Raw genomic sequence first — 23,783 nt, 5'->3', positions numbered from 1 at the left:
TTGCCCCAGTGCAGAGGGAGGGCAGGCAGAGCACTTGCTGAGCCAAGTAAACATCTCCCTGCCCTTTGCAGCAGCCCCATCCCCAGAGGAGGGAGCTGGAGCTGTTCCTGAGGGTCCACAGCAATGACAGATGAGGGTGGAACTGCAGTTTCTATAGAGACATTTATTGGAAGGGTATAAAAATAGAGTGTGGATTTCAGTAAGAACACTTTGTGGGCAGATAGTCCCAGACATTGGTGGGAGAGGAAGCCAGGAGGGAGGCAGTGTGTCCAGGTTCCCTGATGCACCCAGATCCAGAGAGATTTGATCCCCAGAGATGGGTTAGGACCCTTCTTTCTGCAAAGCTTTCAGTCCTGCTGCTGCATCCTGCCTGGATTGACAAGAGCTCTCACCAGAGCAGGCACTATTTTATCAACCAGCCTTTGGAAGTGCAACCTGGAGCAGAGCTGAGACCCCTGCAGAGCGCAGGTGGGACACCTTCTGCATCAGAGAGGAGCCTGTTCCTCTCTCCGTGGTACACTGAGAGCGGCAGTAAATATGTGCAGTTTGGTTAATACTGAGCAATGCATAAATGAGCATTTAACAGTCCTCCTGCTGCAGCTGCTTCCAGTCAAAAGTCCCATCTAAAGTCAGATCAAAATTATCCTTTTCCTGCTCTCGGGAGAGCTCCAGAAACACCTGAAATGGGCAAGATAACACTTGGGTTATTTTTCTGTGCTGCTCCTTTGCAGGAGGCGCAGCTCTGCAGCCCCTTGAGAGGTGTGGGGTGGCTTTGTGGGGGAGCAGGGGAGCAGCAGCTGAGCCTCCTGTGCTCTCTGGAGTAACCACACGGGCACCACCTGCCCACAGCTGTATCTGTACAGGTTTTCCCCACCAATGGATTGACTTAAACATTCCTCATCTTTGCCACCAGCCTTGTACAAGCAGCAATAAATAACCTGCTGTTTCCAGGGCACCCAGAGGGGCTGGGCACGGGCAGCACCCATCCCTGGGTGTGCTGTGTGCCTGCCTCGGCCAAGTGGGGTCTGAGATGGATCCAGAATTGTTCCCATCACGCGAAGTCCCAGCAGTAAAAAACCCAAGCCATTTTTCACCATTTTACCAGCAGAGAACCCCTCACCCACCACCCTCAGGCAGTTTTTTGGTGGAGCTGCCTTTTGCCACTGCACCAGCCCAGGTCTGGCTGCAGCTTTTGTCCCTGCTCCTGCCTGTACAGCACAAATAAAAATCACCTGCCTGAGTCAGAGTATTCAAGGAGAAGCTGTACTCCTCGAGGCTGCAGCTTCGTTTGGCTGTGGAGGAAGGGGAAGAGGGTTGAAAAGAAGCAGTCGCTGTTCTGCCTTTTTAAAAAGTCACCTGGTTTTGCTCTTACCTTCCTCCAGCTTGGAGAAGGACTGGGACAGGGGCAGTGCATCTTTCATTGGGACCTTGTAGACAAGCAAAGAGGGGAACCTTGAAGAAATAGAAGAAAAGGTGATTCTTGCTCTGTATTGAGGTTCTGGGATCAAACCTTTATGGATTTATGTATGTCTTGTTGCCAGGATCACAGGAGGGCTGGATGTGGTGACATTGTGAAATCAGATCCTTTACAGGGAGCTATTTATCCCTCTCCAGCTGAGATCCTGTGTCTGGCCCTCACACCAGGCATCTTTTTAGGGACGAGGCAGTGTTGAAACCACTCCTCATCCCATATTTTACAGTTACCTCTCCTGACGGGCTGCACCGGGGAAAATCTTCAAAATCTCAGCATGCAGGACATCGGAGCTCTCTGGATCCTTGACCTTGATTTCCAGGAGATACCCTTTGCCAAACTTGTTCTTCAGGTACTGGATGGAGCCAATGCACCTGCAGGGCAGGGAGGAACAGAGATGACTGAAATAATTGTCTCCTCACCACCTGCTCCTTCCCAAGAAGGGAACCTTGGGAGCACTTCATAAAAGCAGGTGAGGCTGGAGGAGAAGCTTGGCCATGGTTTAGTTGATGAGGAGGCCGTAGGTTAGGTCCTAGGTTGGACTTGACGATCTCAAAGGTCTTTTCCAACCTAGTTCATTCTGTGATTCTGTGATTTCCAGCTCAGCCAGGTGCTGTCACCCACCGGAGCTGCCCGGCCACCAGGATGGCCACGCGGTCACACACGGCCTCTGCCTCCTCCATGTAGTGCGTGGTCAGGACGGCTCCCGACTCCTTGGTTTTCAGGGCATCCCGAATCGTTTTCCTGAGGACCGGAGTGAAAAGAAAAGAAAAAAATTAAAATCTAGCACTCCCTAGAAATATCAGACATTGTTCCTATGCCTTTGTCCATCCAAATGCCTCGCCCCTAAAGTAAGAATAAAATTTCCACATGCAGCAACTTTAGATCAATGAGCACATGGTAATGCCTCGAAATAATGACAAAAAATACTTTTGACTCGAGTCTCTTTATGAAATCTTCCAAATCCCATTTAGGACTGTCCTAAAGCTTGCAGAAAGGATGAAGGCAAAATGGGTTTTTTCTCTCCTTGCTCATTCTTGAGCTGGAGAGAGACAAGAAATTATTTGCCAATAGAACCATTGGCACGTGAGGGACAGCACCATCGATGGATGGGGTAAAACCCTTTTTATGTCATTTTAACATCAACTTTTGGCTTCCCACCCCTTTCCCACCGTGGCGGCCCAGTGCCTGGGTTCCTGCTCACCAGACACGGCGCTGCCCGTTGGGATCCATGCCGGTGGAGGGCTCATCCAGGAGCAGCACGGCGGGGTTGCCCAGCACGGACAGCGCCACACACAGCTGTGACACGGAAAAGGGGCTCAGCCAAACCTCCCACACACCCTGGCACCGTGTCCACACAGAGCTGTGCATGGTGCCTCCTCATTTCTGGGAGCTCTGATTTATGGGAAAGGTGGGAAAGGCTCATTTCCATCACCCCACCCAACCCGGTGCTCTCCCGGGGAGCTCAGGGCACAAGCTGGTTGCTCCACTCAGGAAGGAGAGCTTTAATTAGTGCTTGAGCATTGCAGTGCTCATTATAGGTAACCCAAAACACACCTTCCTGGTTATCCCAGCAGGTAATTTTCTGACTTTTTTGTTTAAGTAGTCTTGAAGCTGCAGAGCATTCACAATTCTGCAGGGAAAGGGAACAAGTGAAAAAAGAACATTTTTGTTATTCTAAATCAATACTCTCATCAAGGGTTCCCAAAATGACAAAAAAAAAGAAGAACTTTTCTTCCCTTGCTCTTGACTCCTGCTTGTTTTCATTAAATATTTATTGTGTTATTAAAATGCAAGTGACTGTTTGAAGCAAAGTGTACTGAGTAAGCCACAAGCGCTTTTCTAAATCCATCATCAGTGTCAACAGCACTACAAATCCCTTGCCAGTGTCAGCTGAGCAGGCAACACTGCAGCACCCTTTCTTGTGGTGCCAAACTCCAACATCAGAGATTTCAGAAAAGCTGCCCAAAGATAACATTCTTAAAAGGGCATTAGTGCTGAATTTATCCCCACCAAATGCACTTAGGAAAATTGGAGGTTTTCTTAACCCACTCACTGCACAGTGAGTGGGTTAAGCATTTTTGCAGCTGAGTTTCCTGAGTTTCTTTCAAGGTTTCCTCTGGGAATTTTGACTCTCTGGTCTCCTCCCCATGACCAGGGGGTGGAACATTGACCATCCCAACCCTCCATCTGTACCTGTCCACAGCAGCAGCCGTGTCCTCCTTGCACAGCCCCTTCACGGCCGCGTAGACCCTCAGGTGCTGCTGCGGGGTGAGGTCCGGCCAGAGGGGGTCCTCCTGGGGGCAGTATCCCAGGAATGCAGGGGCCTGCTCCTGGAGCTGGGAGCCTCCTCCGTCTCCTCTCTTCATCAGCACCTGCACAACCAGGCTGGGCATTGTCCTCTCACACAGTGCAAGGGGTGGTTCAGGGGAGGATTATGGGATGCAGTGGGGTTAAGGTGAGGAAACCCACGTGGAGGGAGTGATTTCACACTGTTCTTAAATAGAAACATGTCAATCAGGGCAGATCCAACAGCTTATCAAAATCAGAAGTAGCTCACAGTAATTTTATCAATACATTATTTAATTTAATAGCACGATGAACTCGATTAAAACCTTGATCACTAATAATGCTTTGACAAAAATTGTAGCCTTGACAAAAATGATAGCTTAGCCTAGGTGCAAGGTTTGGATTTTTTTCATGGATCCATCCCCTTTCCTCCAGATATCTCCTACCTGCCCAGCAGTCAGGGTTGTCTCTCCAGTGATCATTTTGATAGCTGTGCTTTTCCCAGCTCCGTTGGGCCCCAGAAGTCCTAACACTTCTCCTGCAATCAATACGTGTAATTTCTTAGGACTATTCTCCATTCAAGAAATATACCATGCACAGTCCCACAAAAGAAAAAATAGAAAAGACAGCATGCAAATATCAAAAATCATATAAACCAAATAAAGTACATGCTGAGAGAGCCCATGAGATTTCAACTCAAACTGGTGTGTGAATTGCTCCCAGGAGCTGCTGCTAAAGCAATCCCCTCTCCCCAGGATCTGCATTATTTTAGATATGGACAGCCACAGGTAATTAATAAAATGCACCCACACCAAGTTGTTCATTAACATATCAACCTCAGACTGAAGGTGCTTTAACAACAAATAGAACAAATAGATTTGACCTCTCTGTCTTTGCTCAGGTAACTGAGGATCTGCGGGGAATTAGATCGGGGTTCAAGGAGACAGTCCCAGTTCTCACCTTTTTTTACACAGAAGGAAAGGTTTTTGGTGGCTGTTTTCTTCTTCTTCTTCTTCTTCTTCTTCTTCAAAAATGAGCCAGCTTTCTTTACTTTATATTCCTTGCACAGATTGCTGACTATAATGACTGATTTCTGAATGCGAGGGGGAAGAAACAAGGCGAATTTATTATCTTAGACAGCATTAATCCTTCAGTTACATTTTCCATTTAAAAGGCAGAAAACCTTCTCAAGATCTTTGTTTTATAGTTCACCAGGAATATGAGGTGCAACAGGACACTTTATTGTCCAGGTTCCTCTCAAGAGCTTTCTTCTCCTGATCAACCCACACTTTTGGGAGTTTGATTTTCCCAGTGAGAACAGCACAGCCAGAGCATCGGCCTGCACTGGTTTGTGTTTTACCAGGTACAAAATCAAACAAAACAAGAAGGACAACACTCAGGGGTACCTCCTCCTGACTGGGAGCCACCATGGCATTTCTCACTGCTTCCCTTTCAGCTCTAACATCTTCATCTTCGTCCTCGAGCTCCTTGGGGTGCTGCTGGCTGCTTTCTTTTCTTGGGGAAATCCTAAAAACCCACCAGATTTGGCTTAGGATTTTGTTCTTTTACCTTTGTTCTCTATCAGTGCATTTTGGGCAGACCAAGAGTGAATTTCTCCATGATTGAATTTATACTATAACTATTGCTATTCATATTACAATAATTCTTTCTGATTTTATACTACTACTACTATTATTACTGATAATAGCAATGACAATAATAAAGAATATTTATAATCTTTCTTCTTTGTACCAAAAAGAAGCTGGTACATCCCACAGCATAGGCAACATCCTGTGGAGGCACTAACAAACTTGAAAGCTGTTTTATATTATTACACCACTGTCATATTTAAGGGGCTATTTAAGTCATTCAGAAATCACCATAATAAAAAAAAATTAAAAACGGGCACAATTGCAATGATGTTTTCAAGGAGAAGCAGTGGGGTAGGAGTTTAGATCTCACATGTGCATGTGTGTTGATACAAACCTAAATATTGGGTCCTGTCTCAGCACTGCTTTTCCATATTTTAACTCCAAAAAGCGAAGAAGAAGAATGAAAGCCACAGAATGGATGTAAGGCTGAAAAACAGAGGTGCCACATTAGCAGCCTTGCCTTCCCTCCCACCACAGCTGGCACTGAGGTGGTAGCAGTGCTATAAAATACATGGGGGAAACGGAATATGGGAAAATGGAGGCCACTAACACCAAAACTCAGGGTAATCAGCACTGCAGAAAACTCTAAGGGCAGGAAAACCCCAATTCATAAAATAACAGGGCAGCATGAAGTGATCTGGGCTTATTTCATTTTGCCTTGCCCATTTCAAAGGCGTGAAATTATTTTAGCAGAGGGGCTAAAATGTCATCCAGACCCACCCAGATCCTCCTCCTGCTTCCTCATACCTGAGGAGGGGGTTTAGGAGATCCACATTCCTAAATAAAAGCAGTGTTAAATGTTTTCTTACTGCAAAGACAGCAAACAGCACATCACTGTCTGGAGCTGTACGAGATGTCTCAGTGTCCTCCAAGAAAATCTGTAAGAATAAAAAAATTCACAATGAAGAGCTGTATTCCTTAGTATCATTCTGGTTAATGAAGTAATGTTCAAAAATGCTTTGAAAATTTGCAAAACTTCTGATTCACCCCAAACATTCACATAGAGATGAACAAGTGCAGATGCTTGACTTTGGGAACCTTGGTCCTGCATCAGAACAGGTCACAGCTCTCAGTACATGGACCAGACTCTCCTTCCAGATGTCCTATCCCAGGAAACATCTGGTCTCCTCTGCTTTGGGTCCCCTGGTCCTCTGCTTTGGAGAAGAGGTGGGGGTGAGTGGGACAGGACAGAGGAAGAGTCTCTTGTCCTTGGACTTTACCCCTCAGTAATTTATCATTTATCAACAGTGTTTGTTGCACCACAATGGGGGGTTTGTTAAATTCTCAGCTGACTTTCCACCACTCCCCTCAGCTGACACAGAGTAAAGCCCCTTGTGAGTGTTCTTAATTCTCACTCAGGTTTGTTCTATGCAAAGTCAGATTCATGGCTTCAGATTTTATCTTAGGATTGGTCAGGCCACGTTGATGGACTTTGTGGCTGCTCCATCCTTGGCATTGTCCAAGGCCAGCTTGGATGTGGCTTGGAGCAACCTGGTCTAGTGGAAAGTGTCCCCTCACATGGCGGGGGGTGGAACGAGATGAGCTTTAAGGTCCCTTCCTAACCAAACCATTCTGTGATTCCATTCTATGACTCTGCATGGAAAGAATTAGGAGTTTTTACCCAACCTGCAGTCACAGCTGCACAAGAAGGAGCCCCCAGCCCTAATGAATAGCTGGAAAAATGAGATCTGAGCTGAAACAGTCACTAACGATGCACTCTGGAATATCCCACCCAGGATGAGCCTTCCCAGACTGCAGCGCGCAGTTACCACCAGACTTTGGTCACAAGGACCCAGGGTTGTGCTTTGGCCTCTCCTTGCCCAGAACCACCACTCACCTGCTGGCCATCGATCACAAAACCCATCAGGGGGTACACGGGAACCAAGAGGGACAAAACATAGAGGGAGGTGCTGGCACTGCCCACGAGATCCAGGATTCTGCTGATGAAAAGAGAAATAAAGCACACCTGGAAATAAAACAAGAGGGTAACTCAGCTGATGGGAAGGGTTACTCACTGCTCTTTAAAATTGTGTGTCTAGCTCTGCAATTCCCTGTTGAATTTATAAAAATTGACAAAAAATGAGAAAGATGAGAGGCAGAGAGGGCTCAGGAGATCTTCAGCTGTCTCTGCCTGAGGGTTGGCTGCTGCTTTGGGCCAGCTGGAGAGACTTCTTCCCAGGGACAGGGCTGCTTCAGGCAGAAAAATCAAACACGGGATCCCATTCTGTTCGTTCCCATCCCAATCCATGCCAAATCATCCATCTCCTTCCAGGTTGGGCTTGGATGATCAGTGCTAGCCTGATGGCTCCTGTCTCAACACTTTACATCTCTTGGATGTGGGGTGTTCAGCAGAGTGATAAATTTTGCCTCCATTCCTGCACCAGTTCAGGTTAGATCCAGGTATTTCCCCGTGTCACAGCCGGATTCCGGGAACAGAACACAGTGACACAAATTTAATACAGAATTGGCTGCTATGAAACACACCCAGATTTATGTTCCATATCTCTACCTGGTGTTTTGACACCTAGCTCATCCTTAAGATCTCAAAATGTCTGCAAACCCTGCAGTGCAGTATCCAACCATGTGCTCACCACTATCAGGATAAAAGACCAAAGATCACAGCTCCATCCTTTGCGAGAGTTGAAGGAGATCACGTAGATTAAGAGAACGAGGGAAATTCCATAACCCAACGTCCCCATGACCTACAGGGCAAAAAGGCTTTTGTTGGAGAAAATGGAGTGATGTAAACCACCAGAAACCCATCTATAGCAATGGGGATCAGTGGAAATGATCCCACAGTAAGATCAGGGCATTTAGAAATTACCACAATCCTTTACTCTGAGGTGTAAAGGATGTATTAAGGCAAGATTTATTCCTTTTATTTCCAGCTGGAGAAACCCAAAAGGTAGGAGGTGAAACAAGAAGGTCAAAGTGTTCCAGAACCATACGCACCCACAGTGTCTCAGCTACCCCCTCCCAAAAATATTTTCCCTCAATCCCTCCCAAGCAGACCAACAGGCACCAGAATGGGACGTACCAGCAAGAAGAAGGTGCTGGCGCTGCCAGAAATCTTGTTGCTCATGGCAAACTGGAGCCCAAACATAGAGAAGAGCAGGATCCAGCAGAGTGGGATGTCCACCAGTGCCTGACCACACCAGTAGGCCGAGGGAAAGAGCCCCGAGATGCGCAGCTGGGCACGAGCTCCCATCTGGGAAGGCACAATTTGAAAGGGTAGTTTATTGTCGGTGCCTGTGTGGCCAACTGCACCCGTGGCAATGGCCCCAGGGAATGAAAACAGAATAAAATCTGTCACCACCGTGATTCTGGGCTAAGATTCGACCTCGTTTTGTCTTTTAATATTTTGTGCTGGCTGCAAAACTTCTCATGGATCAAAACACCCCAAGCTGCCAATCATAGGGCTGGACTCAATTACCTCAGAGGTGTTTTCTAGCCTAAACTATTCCCTGATGCTGTACTCAAACATCCTTCTGGCAATGCAGCTGTAATCCCTTCTGCCCACCCCAAACCTGCTCTGTTTCAAGGAATTTACCTTACAATCCTGTGTGTAGCCCATTGCAAAGTGAGGAGGAAAACCAGGGAACAACAGCAGCATGTAAATGAAGTAAACGAACATAAAATAATCCCAGTATCGTGGACTGAACAGCTGAAAACACAAGAACAAAGCATTTGCGGAAAATGCCTACCACTCATCTTACCATTGATCTTACTGCATTTCTCTTGGATTACAGGGCAGTATGAACAGTCAGAGGGGTTTGAAACCACATTTTGGAAGGTTTTCCTGAACCAGAGCCCTGAAAAGTGCTTGCTGGTGAGGAGAGATGGGTGCTGCAGGTCCCACTTCTCTATCCCAGACTTGTGAGAAGCTCTCTCTTCCATCAACTGATGGGCCAAAGCTTGAATAATGTGCTGGAGAGAATAAGGAACCTCCTGGAGAAAACCCTCCCATCCACCCTCTCCATCCAGCAGCCCTTGAGACCCACATGGGAAAAATCAGATCTGGTTTTCCTGAAGTCAGATGTGATTTTTCCAGAGGCACCATGGAGGAAGGTGGATTTACATGTTCAGACAGCCCTACAAGGCTTCCTGTTAAAATCTGATGAATTAGTGAGACCTTAAACTGTTTTTTGACACCTTCTGGCTTCACTTACAGAGAAGAATGGGTGGCTCCAGATCTGGATGTGCTGGGTGGAGTTGAGGGTTCTCAGCAGGGCGTTGCTGATGATGTTTACCAGCACTGGGAAGCAGTTGATGGCCTCCAAGTGGCACAGCACGGTGAACCTGTAGCTCTTCAAAGAGCAGGAAAACAAGGTGAGAACTCCTGGCTTTCCTCATCTGCAGGGAAGCAGTAGAAAAGGAGCACACCAGGAAAATCCAGGCCTGAAATAGCTTTGCTTATGCCTTGTTGGCTAAAAAACAAATTATGAGGTGTTGGAAGTCTGTATTGCTGTGCTAAAAATGTACATTTTGAGGTGGAAGGTCTCCTCTCAAGCATGGACTTTACTGCTCAAGACACTTCCTAATTTTTGTACCTGTGGCACAAAAAGTCAACAGGCCCATCCCACAGGGAGAGCTGATGGAGGCACCTTGCTTGATTGTTCAATTGTTGTGAGGAAACTGGAGGGAGAGAAGAAAAATCCTCACCTGACCTTCACGGGAGACTTCTATAGCCCCGTTGTGTTGTAGTTCCTCTGTGATATTTTCCTCCTTTGCTATTTCCACTGTAAGATCCTGGCTCTGGAGCACATGGATGAAGTCATCAATGCCTGTGCCTGGTGTGAGGGCCAAAAGCAGAGGAATTATATCACTGGAAAACAAAAGAGTCTTTGATGGCTTGATTTTTATTTTTAAATCCATGGCCACCAAACAAAACGAAAGGAAATCTAATAACTGTGGGCATCAGCCAGCACATGTGTGGTGGATCATTGCACGTTAATTTTTGGGAGCTAATGAGTTTCAGTCTGAATTGTTGCACTGTCTTTTTTTTCCTCCCAGCCTTTTCTGAGGTGCTACAAAATGAATTTTCTTTTGGGACTGTCTGATGAAGATATCAATGTCATTCTCTGGCCAAATAGCATGAAATAGCATCCATTCATGGGAATGTTGAAGGTGAAACTCTGAAAGCAGCCCATTAATTTGACTCAGCGTTAGTGAGCCTGGCGTGTGGTGCGTGCTTTGAAAATCCTACACTCTGAAATTGTTTGGATAGAGACCTGGATTTGTGGCAGGGAGAGAACCACGTCTCCATCTTACCTCACCTGCTCTGATATCCTTTTTCACATCTCTCGTCAGGATCTCACCAGCTGCTGAAGCCACAGTAGGCTGTGGTTCCTCTCTTCCCTCATTAAAACCCCCATCCCCCCTTGGATCCTCTACATCTACAACCGTCTGCTCTGTCCTGTATTTTCCTTTGGAGCAGCAAGAAGCCCAGAACTGGGAAGGATGAGGGAAGGCTCATTGTCCTCACCTGTGTGGTTGTAGACCAGCAGGGTGGTGGGCTCCAGGTAGGATCTCCTCCCCAGGGGCAAGAAGTACTGTGCAGGAGAGAGCTGCCAGGCACTCACACTCAGCAAGCCAGCCATCATGCACAGTTGCAACACCAGAGGAAGCAGAAAAACCCCATAGAGCAGCAAACTGCATTAAGAAAGAGATGAATAAACAGTCTGAGAAGAGATATTCAGCAGAAATGCGTTCAGAATGCATTTGTGTGTTGTTGTGTATTCAGGTTACCCAATGCTCTGTTAAAGACTTCAGGCAATTTTCATAGGATCATGGAATATCCTGACTTGGATGGGACTCACAATGAGCATGGATCCAACTCCTGGCCCTGACACCACAACACTCCCACCCTGGGCATCCCTGGCAGCGCTGTCCAAACGCTCCTGGAGCTCTGGCAGCCTCGGGGCCGTGCCCATTCCCTGGGGAGCCTGGGCAGTGCCCAGCACCCTCTGGGGGAAGAACCTTTCCCTGAGATCCAACTTAACTCTCCCCTGACATAAGTCCAGCCATTCCCCCAGGCCCTGTCACCAATGATGAGAGAATTTTATTTCCAGAAGTCTCAAACCTTGATCATTCACCAAATAATTCAAAGTGTAGCAGGGAGAGGACCTCAGATTTGGAGTGTTCAACTTTTTAGGGCATGAAATGCCTTTCAGACTTCCTTTAGATACAAGTTTCTCATAAATCAGCATATTCCTTTAGTTCCTTGTGCCTCACCAGAGAACTCCAGCCTGAACACCAGTGGGGCCAAATGAGTTCAAACACTGGCAACATGAGAGAATTAAAAAAAAAAAAAAATGCAGAGGAAGACTGAAAGTACTCTCTGTACACAATAACTTATTTAAAAACTTCCTCCATTTAATATAAAAGTATTTCTAAATGATTCTTTTCTTTGGAAAGGAAATGGGATTCTCTTCCATGAATTACTCAGCATAGAAATGAAAATGCACAAAAGGGAGATTTTGTGTTACTGGCACTGGAAAGGAAAAAACTTTCCCCTCCTCTGAGTGCAGATCATTCTCAGATCATTCCTAGCCAAGACCTCATATCAATTAATCCAACCTCATCGAAACCGGGGTGTGGAAATTGTCCCCCCTGGTGTGACTGTGTCCACTTCCAGACCTCCAGGAGAGAATCCCTTTGGTACTTACATCGACTGCAGGGTCTTCACAGAGCTCTTGAGCTTGAGGAAGTGCACCTGTGCCATGGCAGAGACCTGCTGCCTCCAGAGGGCCAGGCCCTGGACCGACGCCTTCCTGGTGTCCGAGAGCAGCAGGGAGCCCGGCCTTGCCTCGTCGGGGCATTGTGGTCCTGCTTCTGCCCACTCCTCCCCAGGGATGTGCTTATCTGCAGAGAGTTTCCACGTGCAAATTTATGTCCAAGCCCAGCTTCTAGGCTGGGATTCATGAAAAGCTAAGAGCCGCCTTTGGAGGTTACTGCAGAGGAGCTGATCTCTTTGGCTGTGGGTTGTAAATTCACAGCCACGACTGTACCTTCTTGAATCGCTGTGGCTTCTCCCTCCAGCCTTAGGAACACATCCTCCAGGGTCGTCATGCTGACTCCATAGTTTGTAATTCCCTGCTCAGAGCAGCTGTCGAGGCCACTGAACAGATCTGCAGGACAGAGACAAAATAAAGGCATGGACACAGATGTTCAGATGAGTCAACCTGACTGGAGCATCTCCAGTGACAGAGAAAGCAACAGAAGAAGGAACTGGATAAAGGAACAGGACACAAAGGTGTGGAGGAACACAAAACTGCCACAGCCACCCCTCATGGAAGATGTTTCCCTGCTTAGCACCAACATTTTGGACTGGTTTTCATCCTCTGTGGGATGGTCAGGCTGAAGTGATGGGCATGGTGGGTGAGGAGCAGGCATGGAGGAGCACAGGTTGTGTGAGGTTTTCTCTTATCTCTGTCTTTTCATTTAACAGGAAGAGAACTGAACTCTCAGTAACACCTAGCCCAGTTTAGCCTGCTGGGTTTGCCATTGCGAACAGTAGAAAAGCATTTGTTGCACAGTTTGATCTTAAATGTATGATAAAATTGTGGGGAAAACCCAGACTGAGACAGTCCTGATGTGATTCTGTAGAAAACCTCCCTTTGCATTTCTCGTTCCCCACATTTGTTGTTATTTTTTTTCTCTATGGTTAATTCTCAGTTATTTTCACATACATTACCTGGGAATTTATTCACGTTTTCTAAAGGCAGTTTATATCTCAGTTCATACTGGCTGTGTCCTGAGAACGTGGCGTTGGGGATGTGCCCTTTCACCAGGGATGTCACATTCTCTAAGCCACAAGACTCACTGACGTGGATCCTGTTGTGTGGGAAAAAGACAGATGTGGAATAAAAACAACCCAAACAAAGAACAGCCACCATTTTATGGATGCATAAAAAGAAAACTCCACCAGTCTTCATTCATACCCTACTCTGGATTAACTAACCCTAACCCTTACTGCTGTTTCAGTTAATGTAGCTGAATCTGAATGCGGTTAATTTGCTTGTTTTGATGACATCTGCTCTAGGGTTTCATTAATTCTGGTGTCCCCTTGTACTTGCATGCTGCCAGATATTGTTGGGGCTGAAGGAGATACCTTAAATGATAGCAAATCCCCCATTTTTTCTTCAGGAACAGAGAAGAGCCAACGCACTTCAGCCTCCCGTGCGAGATAAAAGCCTTGCGGTCTAGAGGAAGGAAAATCCAAAGGAATTCATAGTGCAGAGCAGTTGTTCCCATCTTTTGGGGTTTTGTGCTCCAGGGTTATCCTGCAGGATGCCCCAGACAGAGCCCGTGCTCACCTGCCAGGATATCGGCCTCATCCATGAACTGGGTGCTGAACAGGATCACCCGCCCCGCCTGCTGCTCCCGCAGGAGGCTCCACACCTGATGCCTGGAGAGAGGATCCAGCCCAGCCGTTGGCTCATCCAGGAGCAAAACCTGCAGGAAGGATGGAATCAGACATTCCTCATTGCTGGAGCAGCTGCACATCTTTGGGGTTTGGTGTTCTGAAGGCAAGAGACCCAGGGCATCTTTTAGACAAGGGCAGCTGTTCTGTGGGCTGGGAGGGGTCAGGGAACTCTCTCTGCTTCAAAACGTGACTGGCAAGGTGGGTTATGAATGAAACAACAAAAGAAAATATGAAATGTATTCATTTGAATAATTATGAGCACTTTAAAGAAGTCTGAAATCCTAGACCCAAATACATGCCCAGGGTTTTAGTCATGTCAGACCTGAATATTCCCAATATCACAGAGCCATGCCTGCTGCTTTACCTGGGGGTTTCCAAGCATGGCTATTCCAATGGATAACTTCCTCTTCTGCCCACCACTCAGTTTCTCAGCTTGAGTGTCTTGAATGTTGCTGATATCCAGCAGTTCCAGAATGTTTTGCACCTAGAACAGCACAAGGATGTCCATTCTCAGCAGCCATTGTCCTCCCATCCTTTATTAGGGTGGATTTAGATTTATAGCAGGTATCAGGAGGAAATCCTTCCCTGGGAGGGTGGGGAGGCCCTGGCACAGGCTGCCCAGAGAAGCTGTGGCTGCCCCTGGATCCCTGGAAGTGTCCAAGGCCAGGTTGGACAGGACTTTGAGCTTCGATTTTCAGAAGATCCAGGTGGATCCTTTGAGCTTCCCAGTGCAAAAGGAGCCACTATGGAATGGTGGGGAACACACTCACCTCTCGCTCTACCTCTTTGGACTTGATGCCCTTGATTTCTGCAAAAGTTTTCAGGTTTTCTTTCACTGTCAAGACCTCAAACTGTGTGTTGAACTGCGGGCAAATCCCGATCATCCCTCTGATCTCCTCCCTGTCTCCCATTTCGGAGAGTCTGTAGTTGTATATGGTGGCAGAGCCTGTTCACCGGGATAAATGGGATGAGGGGGAATGAATTGATCTTTACAGATTTTGGATCAAGGCCACTCCATCCCAGCCTTCTCCTACCTTCTGAAGGGAAGCTGAGCCCACTGAGCACGTTCAGCAGCGTTGTCTTTCCAGCCCCACTGTGGCCCAGCAAGGCCGTGATCTGACCCTCATAAATGTTTAAAGACAAACCTAGAACAAAAGTAACACCAAGTTTGGGAAGAAATGAGGCTTGAATTGCCCCCACTCACTGCCAAAAGCAAGAGAAGTCAAGAAGTACAAGAATTAAGTAGTAATAACCAGCACTGAGCAGGGCAAAGCTCTGCAGATCTTTAACTAAAGGCATATGGGGTGGGTCTGTATTTAGCAGAAAAGACAGAAATAAAACAATTTTAAAAAATAGAAATATTTCTTCTCTTTAGTCTTATTAAAAACAGAAATCAGTAAAAGCTGAAAAAAACAGTGATCAGTCACATCAATTAATATTTGACATAAATTTTCAAGCAATGCAAGTGCTTTTTTTCATTGACTGACTGTACAATGGTGTTTCCTTGTCTTTAACAGGAATCAATCCCACAGCCTTCTTACCTCTTAAAGCTTCTGTCTTCTTGTCCTTCTTTTTATAGGCTTTTTTAATATTGTGGAGCCTAAAAGGAAGGTAAGGAGGTTATTCTCTGGGGAGTTCTGTAAATGCTCTTCCCTGATGCCCTTTTACATTCCTATGGCCCTCAGGTGACAATGACAGAAATGGCATGGAACAAATAGGAGGTGCTGGAAAACAATGCTGAGATTCACAGGTTTGACAGGCCCTGTGCCCAGGTGTGAACATCACAACCTGGCACCAAAAATGGGGCACCAAGACTGGCAAAGACAAGGCCCAGCCCATCGCAACAGAGGACAGGTTTACAGAAAAAAAACCCTGTTATTTTTTTAATCTAAATTTACCTATATTTCATCATTAGTGACCAGTCTGAATTATCTTTTTATCGCTAGATTTTCTCAGTGAAACATTTTTATCTCTAATTTTTCTCTGTGAAACAGTGTTTTGCAAGAGCTTCATGAACATGAAAACTGCCTGGAAAAGTCCAACCCAAGCTGATGGAAGGAGCAGGGATCAGTGGGAGCACAAAACCAGAGCTACCAGGCACCAGCAATTCCTTCTCTCTTAACCTGATGGCCTCTTTCCCCAGGAATTCGGGGGGCACAGGTTCTACATCATCCCCAAGGAGCTCCTCAGGGTTCGCTGTGGATCTGGGCACGTCCGTGGTGGAGCCTCTCCTGCTCTTCCAGTACGAAGCCTTCAGGCAGAACAGAGGAGGGTCTGGAATCCCATATTTGCCTGCCAGGAAAGCAAAAAGATGTTCTGTCACTAACCAAAGGCACAGCCAAGACACCATCCTAGACTAAACATTTAGGAGATTCAAGTAAGTATAAAATTGGTGCTTTTTCCAGTCAAAAGCCCCCGTGTTTGGAGCAGAGGTAGAGGAGACCAGAAGGTTGGATTCAGGCCTTTCTCTAATGAATTCAAGACTTTGTGTATTACATTATGACATTGTAATCTCATAAATAGTTCAACAACAGCATAATTAGAAAGAGAAAATGTTGAATAATTTGTTGTCATTGATTCTGTGAATTGCCAGCATGCGCCAGTCACAGAAAAGTCACTCCACAACATAATACATTTCTTTTAGTCCAAACCTTGTTTTAGTTGACTCAGAGAATGGAGCAGCCCATCATTTCCTTGATATATCCCATGCAATCCATGTAAATAAAAAGAAATCATTCCTACCTGGCAGAATTTTGTCGAAATACAGAGCCAACAGCATGTACAAGACTGAGTCAAACACCAGCAATATGTATGTTGAAAATAAAAAGTATGCTTCCTCCATAAGGTTGGAAAAGGAGAAACCTATTCCATATTTCTCTAAATTGAAAATCTGAAATAAAGGAGAAAGAAGAATGAATTTCAGGCCGGAAAAAAATGCACGTGACATCGAACCATGGATGCAACTGTTTGTTAACCCAGAAATAATCTGCAGTACTGACCAACTGTTCTTATTTTCCTTCTAAAGGGGAAGGGGAATAAATTTACTCCATGCAGAGATCTTAATGCTTTCATCCAGAATTTTCCAGAACAATCCAGAAAGAGAAGAAAAGATCATAGTTTTAGAGGTCAGTTCAGGAAACCTGGTATTGGCACCTTTGATGTGACAGAGTCACGACAAAAATGCTCTAATTTCCATAATGATTGATGTAACCATATGGTGAATTAACAAAGTCAGTCTCTTCTTCTGCTGGTCCAGAAAACTCCTCTCCCAGGCAGATTTTTTATATATATATATCAAGAAATCAAATATTAGATTACCAGAGCTAGAAAGAGATATGGAGATATGACTAATGGAAAACCGTGAGACTGCAATTTATCCAAGGTGGGGCTGGAGGAAGGGCAGCAGCAGCAGGAATGCAGAGCTGGATTTGCACAGTCCCTGCTGCCAGGAGGAGGGGAGTGGCTGGGCAGCCAAGGATGCTGTCCCTGATGCTCCCGAGGATAATGGGGCTGTTGTGTGCAGGGATGGGGCTTCCTCGGGGTCATGTGGAAGCTGCAGAAGTGCACAACAGCAGATTTTTTTGTGCCAGGGGCCCTGCTTGTCTCTGCATTCATCTAACTTCAAAGCAGGGGAAGGGGATGGGGGCGTTGAAGCTCCTCAGTGCTGCCCAGCAAGAGCTCAGCTCACGTGGGGGCTTTGAAACAGGCTGTGGAGATGAGTGAAAAATGCCTGAAGGTTTTACAGCCGGATTCTTGAGCTGAGGGTAGGAATTTGTGTGCCTTTCTCTACCATCAGGGGAAGGTTTGAAACACAGATTTAGAAGAAACAAAGATTTTAGTTATAGGCTAGCTGTGTTGAAATTAGTTAGAATAGGAAGGAATTTGGGCCCAGCTAGAGTTAATTAAAATAGTTAAGAGAGCTGGACCTGAAATGGGTTTTAAGATGTTAGTAACTTAGCGGTCACTAAAGTGACTAGGATTGTTAAAGTTCAGAGAGGCAAAAAGGTCAGAATGAGGAAGATGAGCATACTTCATCTTTTTAAGACCACTGACCCAATTCAAGACCACCACTCAATTCAGGACACACACTATGCATGCTTAATGACACTGAAGCTCATTTCCATACGAAGCGGAGAATGGGAGGTGTTAATGTTATGAATATGCATTTGTATTTTGGATATTCATAATTTTTGTAAATAAAAAGCTTTGTGTTTGCTTGTATCGGGCCCTGCATCTTAGGGAGCTATCCCACGCAGTGCCTGGCGCCAAATAAAACATGCACTTTCTAACTCTAAACTGTTAGAGAGTTTTTGTCTGTCTCAGTTGGATGTCGATATCAGATCGATACTCATATTTTGGTAAGTCAGGTTCAGCTGCCCGTACCTTGGCAATGCCAGTGTTGAATGCAAAAGGACACAGGAGACCAAGAAACCACTTCAGTGGCTCTGGGACATCTTCTATCAGCACCGCCAGGCTCAGGAATCCAAAGACGAAGATGATGAGGAACCCCACGGAGCTGACAAGCTTGGAGGTCCTTAAGAGGGAGCAGAGCATGAAAACCAGGTGGATCTGTAAGAACAGAAGTTTCCTTCAACCACTGAAGGAAGTAAATATCCTTAACAGCAGCACTTCCATTTGCCAGGCACCAGATCTCTGGTGAGCTGAGTCTGTATAATAAAATCCACTAAAGCCCTCCTTAGTGGGTTGAGCTGAGTTTCAAGCTGGGCCTTTTGTATCCAAACAAGGGCCTGTCAGCCCTTCAGGCTGCAAATCAAATCTCTGCTGCTGGCCTAGAAAAGCCACTCAGCTGTTCCAGCCAGCGTGGCTGGCTGAGAACTGTGCAAAAGGCTGAGAAACGTCCTGAGAACTGTGCAAAAGGCTCTGGAGCAATGCTTAGGCTCAGCAGCATGGTAATAAATCATGCGGTGAGGAAATCTGGCTTTAAAGCCTGACTTACACACGCCAGGCCATAGAGGAAAAACAGGAGTGAGACTGCAGGGAAGCTGCTGGTGTAGAAAGGCTCCCACAGCACGAGGGCCGTCAGCAGGCACGAGAAGATCAGCACATAAAGAGAGTACAGCAAACTCCAGGAGAGCCTGGGGAGGGAAAGGCGCCATCACCCTTGTGGTTCATTAACAGCCCTTGTTACAGTTTCATCTGCAGGTCAGAATCATTTTACATTTAGTTATTAGTTATTAGTTTTTTTCCATGGAAGTAATTTCTCTTTCACATCCTCAGAGCAGACGGCTGATCCAGCTTAGGAGGAAATACCCCAGGGAGAAGAGGACACCACTGCCATGCTCAGCCCTCTGCTTTGTCCTTCCAGTACTGGAGAAAAGTTATGAACGCATTTAACTGATTAACTGACTGCTCAGGTGCCCAGGAACTGACAGATTTTTGGGAAACACATTCCAGTTAAAGAAGAACTCACCAAAATGCAATGTCCTGCAGCCCCATGGTCCTCATCAATACTTTGAGCTTTTTCTTTTCTCGTGTAACATTCCTCGATAAGAAATACATGAAGGGAAAGAAGCACATCACGATAACGACCATGAAATAGCTGTACTCCAGGCTGATGGAGAAGAGGATGCTCTGGGACTTCATTCGGATGCCAGCAATGGATTTCATTTCTTCCCAAACAGAATGATTTGCCACCATCTATAGGAATTCAACGTCAATAGATCAGCATTTTGTTTATTTTCTGCTGTGAGATCCATTTGTATAAGGAATGTTCTGCTTCATCCTCCTTGCATTGACTTGTTAAAGCAGCTTTATTTTCTGACAAACCCCTTGCTATCCCCATGGTACAGTTTGCCTTTCCTGTATCATATTTAAAATAAAAGGATGCCTCCACCAGTTCCTAAATTGGATTTACCTCTATAATAGCAGCATCAATGCTGGACTGCAGGGACAGGAAGCCTTTGTACCAGTACTTGGGGCTGTTGCAGTACTTCGGTGAGAACTCGTAGCAGCTGTCTGCAAGGCAAAGGGCATCACACGAATGAAAAGTAATTAGGTTTTGCTATTAAACGTGATGACAAGAACGCATTGGCACTGTGGGAAACTCTTCAAATGAATGGTGACAAAAAATAACCCCAGACCAAAACACCCAAACCCCCAATTTATTCCATCACTTAAGAGTCATGAATTATTCCCACCTGTCCACTCCAGGCAACCACCCCGAAATTCTCACTTCGCGTTACCTATGTATCCAAAGACTTCATTGGGAATAACCACGTGGCTAGTGGGAAACCTGAGTTGGTAGGAGAAGTTGTCCTTAAATACAACCCCTATAGTTTCCTCATTTGAAATCCAGGCTTTCTCCATGGCTCTCTCATCATCCAGTTCCTCCAATTTTATACCTGTGGAGCATCAGGAAAATACTGCCATGAGATTTTGTGAGTCTGGAAATGTGTCCGCAGCACTGAGGGAATGTTCTGCTTTCTTAGCCCTGCAACTCCTCCTTTTCCAGTTCTCACCGGACAGGGAGGCAGCTCCAAATAATTCACAATTTACCAATTGAGAAGAAATGCACCTCCAAAGAGTGAACCAAGGTCTTTTAAAAGAATTAGGGAATATTAGGTAAGGCAGAGCTTTACAGTTCAGAAGGGCACATGGTCTCACAGGTAGTTTAAATCCTGGAGAAGAAATATTTGTGAAAACGGAGGATTTAGGATGAATTTTCTCTCCTGATCAAAGGTGTTGGAGAGCAACTAAAACACAGCATGCACACAATAGGTTAAATAATGACAAAATTCAATATTTAAAAAGGAAAACCCACCTGTCATGACAGAGCTGGAGGCCACTTTATTCATGATGTGCCTCGTGGTGGCAGTACCGGGGGTGAACATGATGGTGACCCCGGTGGCATTGAAGGCAGGGTCATCCAGGTGCCCCAGGTGACTGTAGGGCACTTCGGGGTAGGGGACTAGCACCATGAACGAGGACGCGATGAACACCAGGAGCAGGAAGAGCAGGGACAGAATCCACTCCTACACCAGGGAGAGCAGGGAGAAGAATTTCGTGGCAGTATAAAAATATGTTCTTTGTGGGGTTAAAATACAAACAAGAGGAATTCAGTCTTTGTGGGATTAAAATACAACCAAGAGGAGCTCAGTCACACCAGTTTCCAGGATGTTAATGAAGAGACTCTTTGCAGTGTGCCCATCACCTGCTCCAAGAGCCCATCTGTGCCCTCATTTGTCACAAACCAGACATAAATATCACCAGTTAAAAAAAATTTCAAGTCTCCAAGTGTTCATTACCAGCAAGGCTTCTCAAAAGTACTTTAAGTTCTGATTTTACCCAAAGAAATTGGTGTTCAGGGGCAGGCAGGGATTGGGCACTCTCAGTAGTTAGCTACTATTTTGGTTTAATTTTTAATTCTTTCTTACCTGAAAGCTCTGCATCTTCATCCTCCACTTGACCAGGACATTTTTCCACAAGAGAATTTTAGTTTGCTGGAATACACTTACACTTCTCTGGAGCGTCTTCATCTTTGAACCTAGAGACAATTTCTTCTTGAAAATTGCTTTCAAATACAGCAAAAAGCTCAACCAGCAGCAACTGCTTTTAGTTGCACAGTCCTTGCAGATGTGCAGTGGCACTTTCTCTCCCTTTTTACAGCAAGAATAAACTCAGATGTTGTGTGCTGAGCACAACCACCCCCGCAGCACAGGGTCCAAGAGACCTCCTCACCCTCAACACACTCCAACCCTCACAGCTCAGCAGCAAACGCTGCTAAAAATCAGAATTTCAGGCTTCCATGCTGCAGCACGGGGAGTTTGGGAGGAGTTACTGATGAAATAAAAAAGGGAATATCACATTACATGACCTAATCGGCTTGGGTGGGCTTCATAGACAAGGAACAACAACAATTTTGTTAATTAAAATCCCTAAAATCCTTTTGCTTGTAATTTTAATGTGCTGTAGGCTCAACACCAAGAAATGTTGAGCAACTCCTGGCTGTGGTGTGAGCTGAACTCTTTTGGAAAACAGCATCTGTTGAAGGAAACTCAGAGCCATGAGAGAACAAATTCTTGGAAGTGCGTGGGAGAGACGGCACTGCTGGGTTATTCACGAAAAATCAGAGAAAACCAAATGGCCACGAGCACACACTGATGTGTTACCCCAAAAGACAGGGCAGATCCTCCAAATGACATGGTCAAAGCAAAACAAAGATTATTTTGCCTGGTTAATGCTGGTGGTGGGAACTGAAAGAAGTAGAGCATAAAGCTGCCTGTCAGATTTCTGCAGATGAGATATCTGCTTATTAACCGTCCATAAAATAATCATGAGGACCTTTAATGAGCACAAGGATGAAGCACCTCTATGCAAAAGAGCTCTGCTCACACGGCCAAACTGCTCTGCTGTCACATCTGTAGCTAAAATCTCCTTTTAAACAAAATCCTGATCTTCTCTAAGTGATTCTCAGGTAGAAATATCAGAGCTTTTACAGACCTAATCCTTTCAAGCCTTCCTGTCATAGGGAAGGAAGATTTATGTTGTCCTGTTCCCCTGGGGCTTGAGTCCTCATGGTGCTGACAGGCAAGACAGAGTTTATCTTCTTGCAAATATTTCTACTCAGCCCTCAGGGGCTGAATCTCTGTGTGAGGAGACAGCAGGCGCTGGGATGCTGGAAAAGCAGCTGTGGCAAAAGGGCAGCCCAAGGTGCCTGCTGGAAACACTTGTCCCGGCACTTTGGGAGGGTGAGGCAGGGATGCCAGCTCAGGTGCAGGAATCTCCTGGTTTGCCTTCATCTCTAAACAGGCTTTGTTTCTTACAGATGATCCCACTAATCCCAGGTGTATAAAAATTTGAATTTAGCCTGTGTAATAACATCTAGATTTCCCTGAGAAAAGTGGGGATTTAAACTTGCCATCTCTTGGTCGCTTTTTCAGCCCCCGGAAGTGAGGATTAGGATGTTGTGTGTCACCTGTGCACATCTCCCCCTGACACAGGGTTTGTGTCACAGCTAAAGCAGGTTTCCAGTTTGTTCTGATATGGAGTAACCTCGACAGGCTGACACCCCCAGGAGATCCTGGCTGGAATGGAGAGCTGGCACACCAGGAGCTCATCCCGGACGTCCCGCATGCCCCTCGTGTGGTCACCCCTCAGGGCTGACTGACCCTGGCCGTGCTGCTGCAGAGTTTGGGCAGCTGGGGGAAATGCAGTACAACTGATTTCTTTGCTCCTGCGATACTTCAGGGGGAATTTTTAAGAGCATAAGACAGACAGAGCTTCTAAATTCAAACTTTAGCCTGCATTGGAGGTAGGGAAAGAAATCTGCTCCTTGTATGTCCTGGATTACTTAAAATATTGAACTGAACCTACTGCTTCTTCTTAGTGCTGAGAAACACTGGAAATAAACCTCTGCCATAAACTGAGCTCCATTTGTGTGATATTTCATCTCAAAGTAAGGTTAAAAAGACTCTCTAAACACCCCTAAGCTTAATCACAAACTTAACCTATTAGAAAGATGCCCTGTGCCCCACCTACACATTTGTACCCTCACCCAGTGTTATTAACAGTGCCATAATTCACTGGGTGTTTTCATACCTTCCAAATAATATTTTTTATTTATCCTTAGGAAGAATGCTTAAGCCTTATCTCAACAGGAAGGTTTGAGAGGAATCCAGAGCTTGTCCTGGAGGAGCAGAGATGCTGAGCCTCTGGGATGGACAGGCAGAATGTCCCGGAGACTCCCAGCTTTCCTTTGTTGTTTTTTTCCCCTCAGGCACTTCTGCAAAAGACACTCCTCACCCCATGGCTTCTCTTTTGCCTGGCTTCCTTCCCCTTCCTCCCTGGCAGAGCTCCGGCTTTATTTGTGTCAGAAAAAGCAAACAGAGCACATCGCTGTTGAGGCGCTGGAGCGGATTGTCCGAAAAGTTAACTCAGGACATTCTTGAGTCGTGGCCAAGAGAAGAAGAACAAGCCCCACAAC

The 23,783-nt window shown here is 45.9% G+C and overlaps 1 protein-coding gene across 4 annotated transcripts; it reads right to left on the bottom strand.

The window, feature by feature from the left end:
• Positions 1-143: 143 nt before the first annotated feature.
• LOC125335931 (ATP-binding cassette sub-family A member 10-like) lies at positions 144-21,645 on the bottom strand. Of its 4 annotated transcripts, none has more exons than XM_048323953.1 (38): positions 21,235-21,639; positions 20,622-20,832; positions 20,044-20,202; positions 19,716-19,816; positions 19,272-19,498; positions 18,798-18,936; positions 18,224-18,409; positions 16,583-16,730; positions 15,964-16,132; positions 15,382-15,440; positions 14,875-14,985; positions 14,611-14,786; positions 14,205-14,324; positions 13,731-13,869; positions 13,526-13,616; positions 13,109-13,248; positions 12,423-12,542; positions 12,081-12,276; positions 10,898-11,064; positions 10,075-10,202; positions 9,582-9,719; positions 8,963-8,971; positions 8,450-8,620; positions 8,004-8,114; positions 7,250-7,378; positions 6,222-6,290; positions 5,747-5,838; positions 5,167-5,287; positions 4,721-4,853; positions 4,207-4,298; positions 3,668-3,846; positions 3,029-3,104; positions 2,676-2,770; positions 2,096-2,215; positions 1,705-1,845; positions 1,373-1,452; positions 1,237-1,292; positions 144-678 (listed from the first exon to the last, which is right to left on the bottom strand). In XM_048323953.1, exons 1-38 carry the CDS (start codon positions 21,334-21,336, stop codon positions 580-582), a joined length of 4,800 nt encoding a protein of 1,599 aa, XP_048179910.1. In that variant the 5' UTR covers positions 21,337-21,639; the 3' UTR covers positions 144-579. The 4 variants fall into 4 exon arrangements, 3 of the variants coding, with proteins under 3 accessions (XP_048179910.1, XP_048179909.1, XP_048179911.1); XM_048323952.1 differs by having other exon boundaries at positions 8,963-9,076; positions 21,235-21,638; XR_007207591.1 differs by lacking the exons at positions 144-678; positions 1,237-1,292; positions 1,373-1,452; positions 1,705-1,845 and adding an exon at positions 2,402-2,513 and having other exon boundaries at positions 2,124-2,215; positions 8,963-9,076; positions 21,235-21,643.
• Between the last annotated feature and the right edge of the window lie 2,138 nt (positions 21,646-23,783).

Source organism: Corvus hawaiiensis, chromosome 19 (assembly GCF_020740725.1).
Source record: "Corvus hawaiiensis isolate bCorHaw1 chromosome 19, bCorHaw1.pri.cur, whole genome shotgun sequence".
In the NCBI taxonomy this organism is placed as follows: domain Eukaryota; kingdom Metazoa; phylum Chordata; class Aves; order Passeriformes; family Corvidae; genus Corvus; species Corvus hawaiiensis.
The sequence above is the reverse complement of the archived record's forward strand: the minus strand, read 5'-3'. Positions and strand labels throughout refer to the sequence as shown.